Source organism: Lathamus discolor, chromosome 2 (genome assembly GCF_037157495.1).
Source record: "Lathamus discolor isolate bLatDis1 chromosome 2, bLatDis1.hap1, whole genome shotgun sequence".
NCBI classification, from domain to species: Eukaryota; Metazoa; Chordata; class Aves; order Psittaciformes; family Psittacidae; genus Lathamus; species Lathamus discolor.
In genome coordinates, this window is record NC_088885.1 from 155160453 (window position 1) to 155173519 (window position 13067).

The 13067-nt window shown below is 41.5% G+C and overlaps 1 protein-coding gene across 1 annotated transcript in view; it reads right to left on the minus strand.

Moving 5' to 3' along the window:
* COL22A1 (collagen type XXII alpha 1 chain) overlaps positions 1-13067 on the minus strand; it is a 145348-nt gene that overhangs the window by 90230 nt on the left and 42051 nt on the right. The window contains exons 9-13 of the mRNA XM_065669158.1: positions 11095-11139; positions 6559-6612; positions 4767-4820; positions 2132-2167; positions 536-565 (exon numbers count right to left, since the gene is read on the minus strand). Coding sequence (XP_065525230.1) covers positions 536-565; positions 2132-2167; positions 4767-4820; positions 6559-6612; positions 11095-11139 — 219 coding nt within the window. The remainder of the gene's footprint in view (positions 1-535; positions 566-2131; positions 2168-4766; positions 4821-6558; positions 6613-11094; positions 11140-13067) is intronic.

Genomic DNA, 13067 nt, shown 5'->3' on the forward strand with positions numbered 1-13067 from the left:
TGGAGAAAAGCAATTCTTGAAAAAACAGCATCCACAGGCATTTCTCCTGAGCCAGCACAGCTGCGAAGGTCATTAAGGTACCATTTATATGATGTATGTCATTATATTAAATAACAAATTATGCACCTATTGACACAAAATCAAATTGTAAATATATTTTTCTTATATGTAGGAGTAACAGATTGAAGCCGCAGGTGTTTTGCCCCTATTTAAGTGCCCAGGTTCAGAGGCAAACTTGTATAAAACTCAAATACAGTTTGACTTTCATATTAACACTTCCCTAGACTTCAAGAACTGTGTAGCTAACTCTCACATTCGTGCTTCTCATTCATGTTAGATTCAACACATTTGAAAAGGACATTTGCTGTTTATTTTCTCCACTGTAAATAGAAAACTTCTTTCCTGATGTCCTGAAAATGCTTCTTATCTACCTTAACTTAGAAGTACTATTATAAAGCAAAATCTAATCTAACAGGCAGTTGAACGACATGCAAGTATCCTCTCAACGGAAGAACAGATATTGAATCTCTCTTACTTGCTCTCCTTTTAGGCCTTCAATATGTACCTGTAATAGAAATGCAGAGTCATAAGGGATAAAAAGAGGAAAGACAACACAGAAGGTGCCAGAGGCATGATGGTTCCCCACAGCGTATTTTTATCCCCACACCATTCCCTTGAGATGCACACTAACTGCTACAGCTCCTCAAATCCTTCTTCAGGCTGCTTTCTATTTAAACAGCTTGGACTGACACAAGATTTGCTCACTCAGTTACTATGCAGTGATTTGTGTGGCTGCCTAAGCAGTAAGAACGTAATTCAGTATCTCATCAGTATAAGTAAGTTAGTAAATTCTTACTTTAAATCACAAAGATCCACTGAATGCAGAAGGCATCATGTAAATACCAGGCTGACTTTGGATATGGTGCGTGCTCAGGCTGTTCTCCACGCACCCCTGGAACTTCAAGCTCATTTTCAAGTTTTATACGTATCTTTCACTGCCTCTTGGTAACTACTCTCACATCACCAATCTCATGTTTAAGCTGAGCAGTAAAAGGCTCTTACCCAAACAGGGGTTTTATTCAGAGCTCTCTCTTTCCTTTGCTTTCTACCACATTCTGGGCAAGGAAACTGCCTGCTGCGTTTCTCATGATTACTGGGGAGCTTCTTATTCTTGTCTTTAGCACCCAGTCCTTCTTTGGCACAGTGCTACAGTTGATGTTACTGCTATCATCATCTCTTTAATGCTTTCTATCAATAGTTCAAGGATGCTCTTTCTTAATTTTAATCCTAATATTTTTGGAAAGTAAAATGGATATTCTCAAATTGGTTTGTTACCAGCGCCTGAAGAACTCAGTTCTAAACCTCTTCTCTGCATACTTTTGGTAAATCTTTCTCCATTCACTTGGAGATGACCTCTTAATACAGGAAATACTAACCTCTGGACACACTTATGTCTCTGCTAGTGATGACTCTGGCATCAGGGAAGGACTTACTGAAGGCAGAGGGATGTACAAAGTAATGTAAATCAATTCCCCTCTTTTACTTTGTTTTCTTTTTCATCCTTATCTTTGCTCTCCTGATTTCAGCACATCAGGTCCTAGTTGTCTCATATTGCACCAGGACTTTTTAAGATATAAGCCAAGAGAAGATAATTCCCTCCCATCAGAAACGACCTTTTTCTTCTCCATCCCAATTCTCACATCCAGCCCATGACAAATGCACTCCATAATTCAATTCAACTCTGCACTTTTGTTTGCTTTTTCACAGGCTCTATTTCCTAAAGTCCACTAGGCATCAACTCAACAACTGTCCTGGAAACCACACAGTCCTGTCACACCTATTGCTTTCCCTGATGCACCTCAGGCAATGTTTTCATTGCCTCTTCAAGTCCTGATCTTCACGTTTCAAAATATCCCAAAGTTGTGGCACTGCCTCTCCTTGTTGGAACCCACCACTTGCCTTCTTCAAAGATCTTCACTGTCTTAAACTTCATGGGTTTTGGAAGAAAAAACCCGTTAAATAATATCTCTCATTTAATAAATCCTCACACCCCCCCAACTTCCACCTTCTCTTCTCATGCAATAATGCCTACAATGTTTGAGAAAACTAAAAACCAGAAATAAGTTCTTACTAAAGAGCCAGGCAATCCTGGAGGTCCTGGTTCACCCTGCAGGGAAACATGAAAGAAAGGAAAAAACATAACACAGCACACAGCATAGCACAATACATAACATAACACAAAACAAAACAAAAGCAAACCTCTGAGTGTATTTTCCAACTGCTGTTATACATTTTTATTTCCAATACCATCCTGTAATTAATAGACATGAACACGCAATCCCAATTAACCCTGTTTTCTATGCCCTGCAGATAAGTACATGCAGGAACTTGTTGTGGTCTCTATTATTGTGATGTTATACATTTATTTTAGTGACTTAACATAAATGATGCACTGGATGCACCATAACATTAAATTCAAGCTTCAAAAGTCTTATAATAGGTCTACACATACCATACAAATAAACCTGACTGTTGCTCACATCCCTAACAGACTGTAGGACAGATATTTAGGGACCAAAATGCTTTTGTTTGTTAATGACCAAAATATCTTTGCAAAAAGAAAAATCAGGTGAAAATGTCACCATTTTCCCCCCAAGTCATTTTATAGAGTGGAATCACACTATAAGTGTTTGCAGGACACTGAGATGCTGCACCCTCTTTACATGATTTATTGCAATCCAGGCTATCAATTTGTTCCAGCCCATTTTATTCCAGCAGAGTCCATCATTTATAATGCTGTAAGACTAAGCATCCATAATGTACATTCTTTACATTAGGTACAAACTAATGCAAAAGTAATCCTAGAGCTTCCTTTCATGCTCTATTTATTCATTACTCATGTAGGTCTCTGAATGACCTAGCATATCTTTCATGCTCTTTCCTCTTAAAGCAAGTTTAATTACTAGTTGTTATTTATTCTAAAGAGGGTCCATGCTGTGCCAGAAGGAGATACACATCAGACTGTAAAGACACATATTAGCTGCACTGAAAGTAATGGAGCAAGGAGCTCAACATCTTCTGAAAGTGCCAGATGCAGCCACTTTAGAGGTAAGGATGAAGTGTTATGAACTGAAGACTGGATGGAGCTTTGAGCAACCTGGCCTAGTGGAAGACCTAATAGCAGCCTTCCAGTGTCTGAAGGGGGGCTATAGGGATGCTGGGGAGGGACTCTTCATCAGGGACTGTAGTCACAGGACAAGGGGTAATGGGTTAAAACTTAAACAGGGGAAGTTTAGATTGGATATAAGGAGGAAATTCTTTCCTGTTAGGGTGGTGAGGCACTGGAATCGGTTGCCCAGGGAGGTTGTGAGTGCTCCATCCCTGGCAGTGTTCAAGGCTAGGTTGGATGAAGCCTTGTGTGGGATGGTTTAGTGTGAGGTGTCCCTGTCCATGGCAGGGGGGTTGGAACTAGATGATCTTGAGGTCCTTTCCAACCCTAACTATTCTATGATTCTATGTCCCTTCCCTTGGCAGGGCAGTCATAACTAGATGAGCTTTAAGGTCCCTTCAAACCCCAATGATTATATAATCATGTGATGCCATGAAGCAGAAATGCCTGCCATTCATGCCAAAGAAATAGGTAAGAAATACCAAAACCACAATGACACCTCTAGCAGAGAGGGAAACATAAGACTGTCCTGAAGACTCTAACAACACCATAAAATGATGAGGTCAGAATTGCTGCTGAGAGCTGTGAATAATTATTTTGCAGGTAAGAGAGCTGGGCTCATTTAATTTGCTCTTTCTGAGTCAATTCTACACTTCTGGATCAAAAAAATGGCATCTACACACAAACTTGTTATCTTTTCCACCCACTTTTTTTAGGTGAGGAATATTTCCTGAGCCAAACTACTCTCTACTTCTTTCTACTACTGCTATGAAAGTTAGAGCAAAGGAACTATGACTAGGCACGATTTGACATTCACTTATACCAATTTCACACTGAAGCAACATCAGAAATGCGATGTTAACATTTAAATAAATATAAGACTTCATATATAAATGAATATAAGCTTCACTTATACAAAAATTAAATAAATATTAGGCCAAAATCCCTGATATTTGAGGTGATCCTGCCCCTCTATTCTGCTCTCAGGAGACCTCACTAGGACTATTGTGTGCAGTTCTGGTGTCCTCAACATAAAAAGGACATGGAACTGCTGGAACAAGTCCAGAGGAGGCCACGAGGATGATCAGGGGACTGGAGCACCTCCCATACAAAGACAGGCTGAGGAAGTTGGGGCTGTTCAGCCTGGAGAAGAGAAGGCTGTGTGGAGACCTCAGAGCAGCCTTCCAGTACCTGAAGGGGGCCCATAGGGATGCTGGGGAGGGACTCTTCGTCAGGGACTGTAGTGACAGGACAAGGGGTAATGAGTTAAAACTTAAACAGGGGAAGTTTAGATTGGCTATAAGGAGGAAATTCTTTCCTGTTAGGGTGGTGAGACACTGGAATAGGTTGCCCAAGGAAGCTGTGAATGTTCCATCCCTGGCAGTGTTCAAGGCCAGGTTGGACGTAGCCTTGGGTGACATAGTTTAGTATGAGGTGTCCCTGCCCATGGCAGGGGGTTGGAATTGGATGATCTTAAGGTACTTTCCAACCCTAACTATTCTATGATTCCATGATTCGATGACTTCTGGCATGGGGGCCAAGGAGCAATTAATAAAAGCATGTCCAAACCCCTCTTCTGCATTCCATCCCAACTCACCTTTTCTCCTTTGGTTCCACTGGCACCTGGCGGGCCGGGGCTTCCAGCAGGGCCCTAAAACAGGTAAAATTGATAGAATAATGTTTGCTTTACATAATGCAGGTCATCAGTTGCCATTCCCTTAAAATAGAGGAGAAACATAAGGCTGCATGTTTGGCTGTCAGCAGCACAGTTATGTCCCATTGCCCTAGGGAAGGAGCTAATACAACACAGAAGGCTTCTTTGGCATTGCTGCATAGAGAGGAAGGGGAATAAGGCTGGAGATGCCCCAGCAGCCATGACAACAGCAGCCCAATTTCAGCCAGTTCAGGAGGATTGCAATTCAGGGAGTACATCAGCATCAAACACAACATATTCAATAAAATTTAGGTATGAGGATTCGCTAACTGTTAGGTGTCTAGACATGAAAAAGGCAAAAAAAGCTTCAGAAGAACCCAATCTCTGCAATAGGGTGCACTTGGAGAAATTGCTCCTTAGAAGTAATAAACTATCAGCATCCACCTTCACATCCCTCTGCAATTTCTCACTTCATCTACATTTAGTGCAAGTAGAAACCAGCACTATAAACAACATGATGGGTATAGTGAACATAATTCATTGTGATTCCAGTGCATCCAGCACCAGAAAACATTTCCATCTTATAAAGACTAATAAACACTAACTAGGCAAATACTTTCCTGTATAAACTGTGACTGAGGAACAAAGCAGACAGAAAGCGATGATTAGCTGTCAAATCCCCCTTGTAGAAGCAGAACATTTAGTTCAAAAATGCCTATCACAGAGAGGAAGATGCAGATTTAACAAAGATTAAGACTGCTAATGACACTATACCTTGCCACCTAAATACTAAAGAGGTATCTGATATGGAAACAAAAGTACTCCTCAACAGAATCATGTTGAAACTCCAGCTGCTAAAAGACCAAGAGACTCAGGATCACATGGTTGTAAAGCACATTCAGATCAGACCTCAGCAGCTGCTTTGCAGGATCAACCACCTGAAGACAAACTATATAAACAAATCCTATACTGAGGATTCAATATGCAGTTCCTCCACCTCTTCAACTGCAAAAATGTGCCTCCAAATGATCCTTTCCAAAGAGGGAAACAGTGTAGGCAGCATGAATAGGGTGCAGAACCAGAAACTTGAAGGCTTCAGGCTCAAAGGCGTCAATGATTAACTGCATGGCTTATGGCAAATCGCTTTTTAGCCTCTGCTTCTTACTCTGTCTTTTGTTATTTGGACCAGAAGATGCCTGGCAGTAAAAGATGCCTCTCATTAAGTATCATAACCTGAGTAATCAAAACGGTCTTGTAGGATCTGCAGATAGTTTTAGACAAAGCATTATCTGCTTAATCAGCAGAAATGTATTGATCTTTTAAACCATTTCCTGGTTTCAGCCTGTCTTAAAAATGTAAATAGTTTCAAGTCTTTCTTATTGAAAACAAACTAAATGGATTAAATCCAGTTGTCCCCCTTTCATGTTGCGGGAAGGAAAAAAAAGTTTATAAAAATCAGGCTTAAACAACTGAATTTTATACATTCTTCCTTATGTTTTTAATGAAAATTCAGACAAACATCTAAACTACCACATTTGAAGGACTGGCATTTCCTTGAAGTGTATATTGCATTACAATTTAAAAGCAAACAAAAAACCTGTGCTAACAAAGATCCATAGAATAAAGAGTACAGGGTCCTGCCTTAGCTCAGCAGCCACCCAGGATAAATCCCAGTTTTAGCATCAACTTCCACTCAGTCCAAAAAGCCTCCAGTTGTTGAGCATTTGCCACGTACCTGTTTTCCCTCCAGACCTGGCTTTCCAGGGAACCCATCTAGGCCTCGCTCTCCCTGGGAAAAGAAGACAAATAACCTCTATGACTCAGATCAGTGCTGTGAAAGTCACCATTCTGCAATAGACGTCTGCATTATCCACTCCAGGAGTAAGGAATAAGGAGAGAAATTCAAGCCAGCTCAATAGAGAATATGACTGAAGTCCCCACATCTCTACTATGAAGAGTTGCGGCAACCAGAAGGTGTTGCGTGCTATAGCGTTCCATGTCACCATCCTTCCCCTGTGTGCTGAGATGGATTCATGTAAACCGGGAAAGGGCACCAGGAGAACATCAGCTCTTACAAAAATACTGAATCCACAATCCAGCAATAGCTCATTTTTACCCAGTTAAGAAAAACCTTTCATTTTCACCTTTGCTTTCTGTAACCTTGGGGAACAATTAGTCTGTTCCTATATGTCTCCAGAGTTGGACAGCCCACAAAGTGCACAGGAAATTTATTCCACCACTTTATTTTCAATACCTAAAGATACATTTTTTTCCCCATATAACTAAGCCTGACTTTTGCCTGCTACAGTTTCAGGCTAGTATGTCATTCCCTGACCCCCCACAGAGAACAGACTGTAACCTTCATCTTTACAAAGGCCTTTTATGTATTTGAAGTCTTACAAAACTCTCCCTTCAAACCTTTCCAGTCTAAACAACCTCAGTGCTTTCAACTTTTCTTCACGGGCACATTTTTCAGTCCTCTGATCACATTTATTGCTTCCATTTGTGCACTGCCCACCTTTTCCACACCTTCTCACTGCAGCTAGGTGCCTGGAATTGGACACAGCTGAGGCTGACTGTGAGCAGAAAGACTATTTCATGTTTTATAGAGTATTCTTCTACTTAAATCCCAGGATAATGTTTACTCCAAACCCACTTCCTCAGGACAGCTCCTTAATAAGTTGTTCCCAATCTGTAGCAGTGGGCAATTCTCCCACAAGTATGAAGCATCCTGATGTTCCACATTCAAGCTTAATACAGTCCGTATTTTAGAATCCAGGGCCTTAATAGAGACAATGACCAGATCAGTAACATACTCATCCTGAACTTCACTTCCCTCTTACTGATTGTGGCCTCTGTCCATTCCAGCCACTTTAGGTTAAAACTCTTTGAAATAGGGACTTACTCTGTAAAAGGCTTACCCCTCTGCAGGATGAAACATTGATTTTGCTTGTATCCTTCACACACAGTTGAATATAAATTATCAAATACGTACAGTGCAGCTGTTAACATAAGTGTGCATGTAAACTAATCCTATGAATATGAGCAGTGACAGCAAAGTATCAGCTTTACTTTTTGAAATGTTTCAGTCATCTTAATTCTGATCAGTATCCCACAGGATCCCTGTTAGACTTCTGTTACTATCTGCAAAACCACACTTACGGCACTGGATTTAATTAGCTCCTTTTGAAAACTACATTGATCAGCAAATTAGAAATGGTTTTGCAAATCAATTTCTTTCTTTTTCCCCTTTAGAAAGTCAATCAGCATAGTAACATAAATGTTGTTTTAAAAAATTATATTAGTGGGACCCAGCAGCTGAAAACCAGTGTCAGACGTCCGGATTTACTTGCTTTCGGAGTGATAGTTTCCACGTTAACGGTTTCCTTTGCACTGACTGAACCACAAGTATCCTGACTTTCAGTAAGCAGCAGCCTAGTAGATTGCTGACAAAATGTGAAGTGCATTCATTCCCAGGGGGAATTTTAACATCAACACACTGCAGAAAGGAGTATTTCACACATGCTGTTTTAGCTGCCAAAACAGAGGAGTGTCAATGTTCTTAGTGCCAGTAATGGGGGCAGGGAAAGGAAAATACGTTATTTATATAAATGTATACAATAAAGCTTTTTGAAAACATTACAAATTACTCTGATATCAATTTTTTTTCTTCAGAAAAAGCTGTCCTTATAAATATTTTTCATCATTATTTTCTCCATTATTTAGAAAAAACACTATTTAGAGAAAGTTGGGGGGTGGGGGTGGGGTTAGAGGGTTGGGTTTTCTTGGTTTTTTGATTTGTTAAAAAAAATAAATCAAACACAATAAAAGTTTTTTCTTCAATTTTCATTTAAGACCCCATTTCATTTTCCTGTGCCCTACAGTTTTTTTCTGGTTTTAAGCAATAAGCAACCAGTGAAAATCCCAATTCCACAGAAACTTTGGTACTGCTTTCTGACTTCTAACAGTTAGAAAGTGTGGTGATCTATTGGAAAAATGATTCTCCAAGAGTCCGAAGGTTCCTGGGAAAAAGTGGTGGAGAGCAACAGCACTGCACAGAGGGACCTGGCAGCCCTGCTGCCTCCTTACATGAGCTCTTCTGTAATACAAGACAAGGATTTACAGGATAGACAGATGTTTATGCAGCAAAAGCAATGCCCCATGTCATGCTGAACTGCTGTACATGTCCAAATTAACATGCCAAGTACCACACAGATACATGGTTTGTCTTGGCAGCCAAGTGCATCAAGCTTATCTCTGTCCTGGAGTCCACTGTATGCAAAGGGACAGGAGATATCACTCGTATTGTGCAGGGGCTCCCCTAAAGTGCAGGTGTAATTGATACTACTGGATTTGGGCACCTATAAAGCCTCAATATTTATATCCAAGTTCCCAGGATATATTAGAACGCAGCAGCAAGATGTATTATAGGATATTTAACCTGGTTTTGATACTAAGGTGCAGATTTGATATACTAATACTCAGCGCATGGGACAGTGCTCTCATTTGATATAATAAACACTCTTCTACTCAAGCACAAAGAAACACAGGTTGTGTAGGTGTCAGTATTCAAGTTACAGACTGAAGAGCAGACAAGGAAATATTTGGCCTGCTGAATTTACACCCACTGCTTTCACAGTAGTACTGTGGTAGAAGTTAAAGCAATGGCAGCGGGCGTTCTGAGACCATCATTAAAGCTGGGAAAAAAATCAAAGTACAAGCATTGTAGCAGAGATCTGGCTGCTCCAGGAAAAAGAAAATAAAGGGAGCTCTAATTGTGCATATCCTTTTTAATGAAACAAACCCTAATTCATTTCTTCCCCACTTTAATCTTCCTCTAGCCTAGTCAGCTGCCTGCCCACACACAGTTCAAGCTTCCTCTCCCATCACAGTGATGTCAGAAAGATGGATTTTCTTCCGGGAGCCAAATATTCCAGCAGATTAGACAACCTCGCCTCCGGAAAAGCAGTGGCTAGACACAACATACTGAGCCAGGCCTGCAAAGGGCTAAGGCAAAAGCACAAGGAAGATAAAGTGTGATCCAGCCTTTTGTTCTATCTGCAGCAGAGAGGATTGAGAACACAAAGCGTGATCATGGCTACTTCATCAAAAACGGCAAAATGGACACAGGGAACTGACATCTTGACACATGCTAAAGCAAAACACAGTATCTCACCCTAAGGGTCTATTGATCATTTTTCCCAGTAGGCAAAAGCTTGGTGTAAATCTCCGGGTTTCTTCTCCAAAAGAGTAAGAAATGGGAATAAGGCCATGCTAACAAGCTAATAACTCTCTCTTGCACAGACACATATAGCCAGACATAAAGACAGCTTGAACACAGGCAAAACTACCAGACCAGCACTGAGATATTCCTGTCTCAGAACCAGCTTAAGACATAAACAAGACAGGACATTGCTCAGGGCTGGAAGACACTCAGAGGTGGCAAGAAACATGCCTGTTTTGCCTGCATTGAGTAAAGAGGCAACATGGGTCCAAAAGAGTCTGGTCATCCCCTACCTCCAGCTGGTTGCTGGGCACAGGCACAGCAAAACACATTTTTGGTGGCATTGCTGGGAGCATCAAGCACTGCCTGGCAGGTCTGAAGCACCTGAGGTCTCTCTGAACACAGCAATTCAACTGAAACAATAAAGACTTTGTACCTGCCCAGCTCTTCTTTTAAATGGTTATTCCAGGCTCTAGGTCTCTTGAGCCATGAATGTGGCTCAAATCTCTCCCCGTGTTCTGTAAAAGAGCTATTCCCAGACAGGAGAGAACAGAGAACTGGGAAGCAGCTTCAGCTAGATGAAGCCTTTAACATGGGAACTACCTGGTACTTACTGCTACTGAGCTTATTGTGATGGGAAAAAATAGAAACATGAGAAGGATAATTGGAGTATCTGCAGTGCGATGAGGATGTGCTGGATGCAGTCATGGTCATAGGTAGTCAGTGGTAATTCACAACTTTTAGGTGGTACACACAATGTCGACACCACACTATATTCCCCCAGTGGCATACCTTCACTCCTTCTCTCTCTCCTCCATCTCTGTCTATGAACTGACAAGAAGTCCCTAGATGTGTGCTTAGATCTCTATCCATAAAGCCCTCCTGCACTCCCATAGGAAGTCATTCACATACAGCAGCCAGAGGTGCAGTGCAGGGAGTAAACTTCATCATTCATCACCCTCCAAAGCTGCAGGCCTGGCAGCCCACCCCACCAAATAGGCCAAGGCCCAAAGCAGCCTGGTTTTGCCTAGCATGCATCAGGAATACCTTGTCTCCTCGTGTTCCCTTTTCTCCTCTTTCACCTTGTAGACCCTAAGAAATAAAAGGAAAAATGAGATTATAAAGGTCAATCCAAGTAGAGGCATAGTTGTCTCTTCTAATCAGTCACCAAATCACTGTTCATGTCTGCACAATCTGTTGAAGTTAACCTCAGAGGCATTTCCCATGTTGCCAGTCCTCAAAGTTGGCCCCAGGCATGGTCCTAAGCAGACTTAGAGCAGGGATGACCTGTGGGCCCAGGAACGTTCTGTAATATTATATTGCCTGCAGACATAGGACCCTCCTGCCAACACAGTGTGGAGGGACAGGGAGCACACCACAGCTGCAGATGGTCTGGAAAACAATCAGTGTTCTGTATTTTTCATGTTGCTCGTAAACAATGAGGACTTTGGTAGAGGACAATGCTAATGGAAAAACCTGTTGTCTGAACAAGCAAGAATGCCCATTCCTGGTGGTTTTTGATGCAGCACGAACCTGGCAAATGCTAGATAATCCCTGTCCTGGAGGCCCAAGCACATGTTTGCACTGTGAATCCAATACCAGTGTTCATTTGGACTGCAAAATTCATCTCCTCCCAGGTACATCAGAGCCATTGCTGGGGCTTAGTTCGATAAAAGATAGCGATACTAACACAGGCGAGGGACTCAGTGGGCAGGATCACATTTCACCTTCCCTTGGCACAGCAAACACCCTGTATTTTACCTTTATTGTAGCAACTGAACAACAAACTAATAGCTACAGGCAGACAAATATGCTCAGTCAGTAGTGGCCTCTCTAAAACTGCCAAATCTTAAAATCATTCTGATTGTAATAATACATTTGTATTTAAACTTCCATTTATTTTATGCTATAGAAGAGGTTTACCTCCAAGATAATGAGAGCCACATGTCTGGGTTTATTTGGCCACTAGGATGATTTACATAAATAAGATATTCAAATCTCAGGCCATAGTTGTCTGTGAGCAAACTCTGTACAGCCCTATTCATCTCTAACAACGCAAACTGAGCCTGCAGTTTCCCACACTGCAAAGAAATTATCCCACCATTTCCTAAGAGTAAACGGCAGCAGGTTAAAAATATGACTCCTTTAATACATTAATAACTATGAGGCCCATGTGTAGACTGAGTAGATGATTATTGTCTTGCTCCTAGCCAGCAGCCCAAGCCAAATGTCAGTGGTATGGTAGAAACAGGACCTTCAGTAACGGTGTACCACATGAGTGCTTTGCTTCTCACACAAACAGATGACCCAAGGAGCAGGAAGAAAATGTTATCATAACTTTGTCTATGTATCTCATTAATATTTAAGAGATCTATCGCATTGACAGGTAATGCCACCCCCATATTCAGTTCAGCATCTTCAAGCCTAATACAAATTCAGCCTTAGACCATACAGGGAAACAGCATGCAAAAAGACATGGGAAAATACAAATGGGCTCAAGCTCTTTTAAATACATTTGACTCCTTTATAGGGAATTGTAAAGCAAGTCCTTGGCTGGTACAGTGCATGAGCATATCTGGTATGCCACTACAGGCACTGATGTGCATCATACAATAGTTTTGGTTGTAAGAGACTTTTGCAGGTCATCTACTCCAATGCCCCGCATTAAGCAGGGTTGTCTTCAGCTAGATCAGGTTGTTTCAAGCTCTGTTCAACTTGGCCTTGAACACTGCCAGGGATGAAGCGTGTGCCACCTCTCTGGGCAACCTGTTCCAGTGTCTCGCCACTGTCATAGTGAAGAATTTATCCTTAGTATCTAACCTAAAATCTACCCTTTGTCAGTTTAAAGCCATTATCCCTTGTCCTGTCACCACATGCCCTTGTAAAAAGTTACTTTCTAGCTTTCTTGTAGTCCCTTCAGGTGCTGTGAGTTGCTCTAAGGTCTCCCCGTAAGGAGCTTTCTCTTCCTCAGGCTGAACCAACCCAGCTCTCTTAGCCTGGCTCCAGAGCAGAGCTGCTCC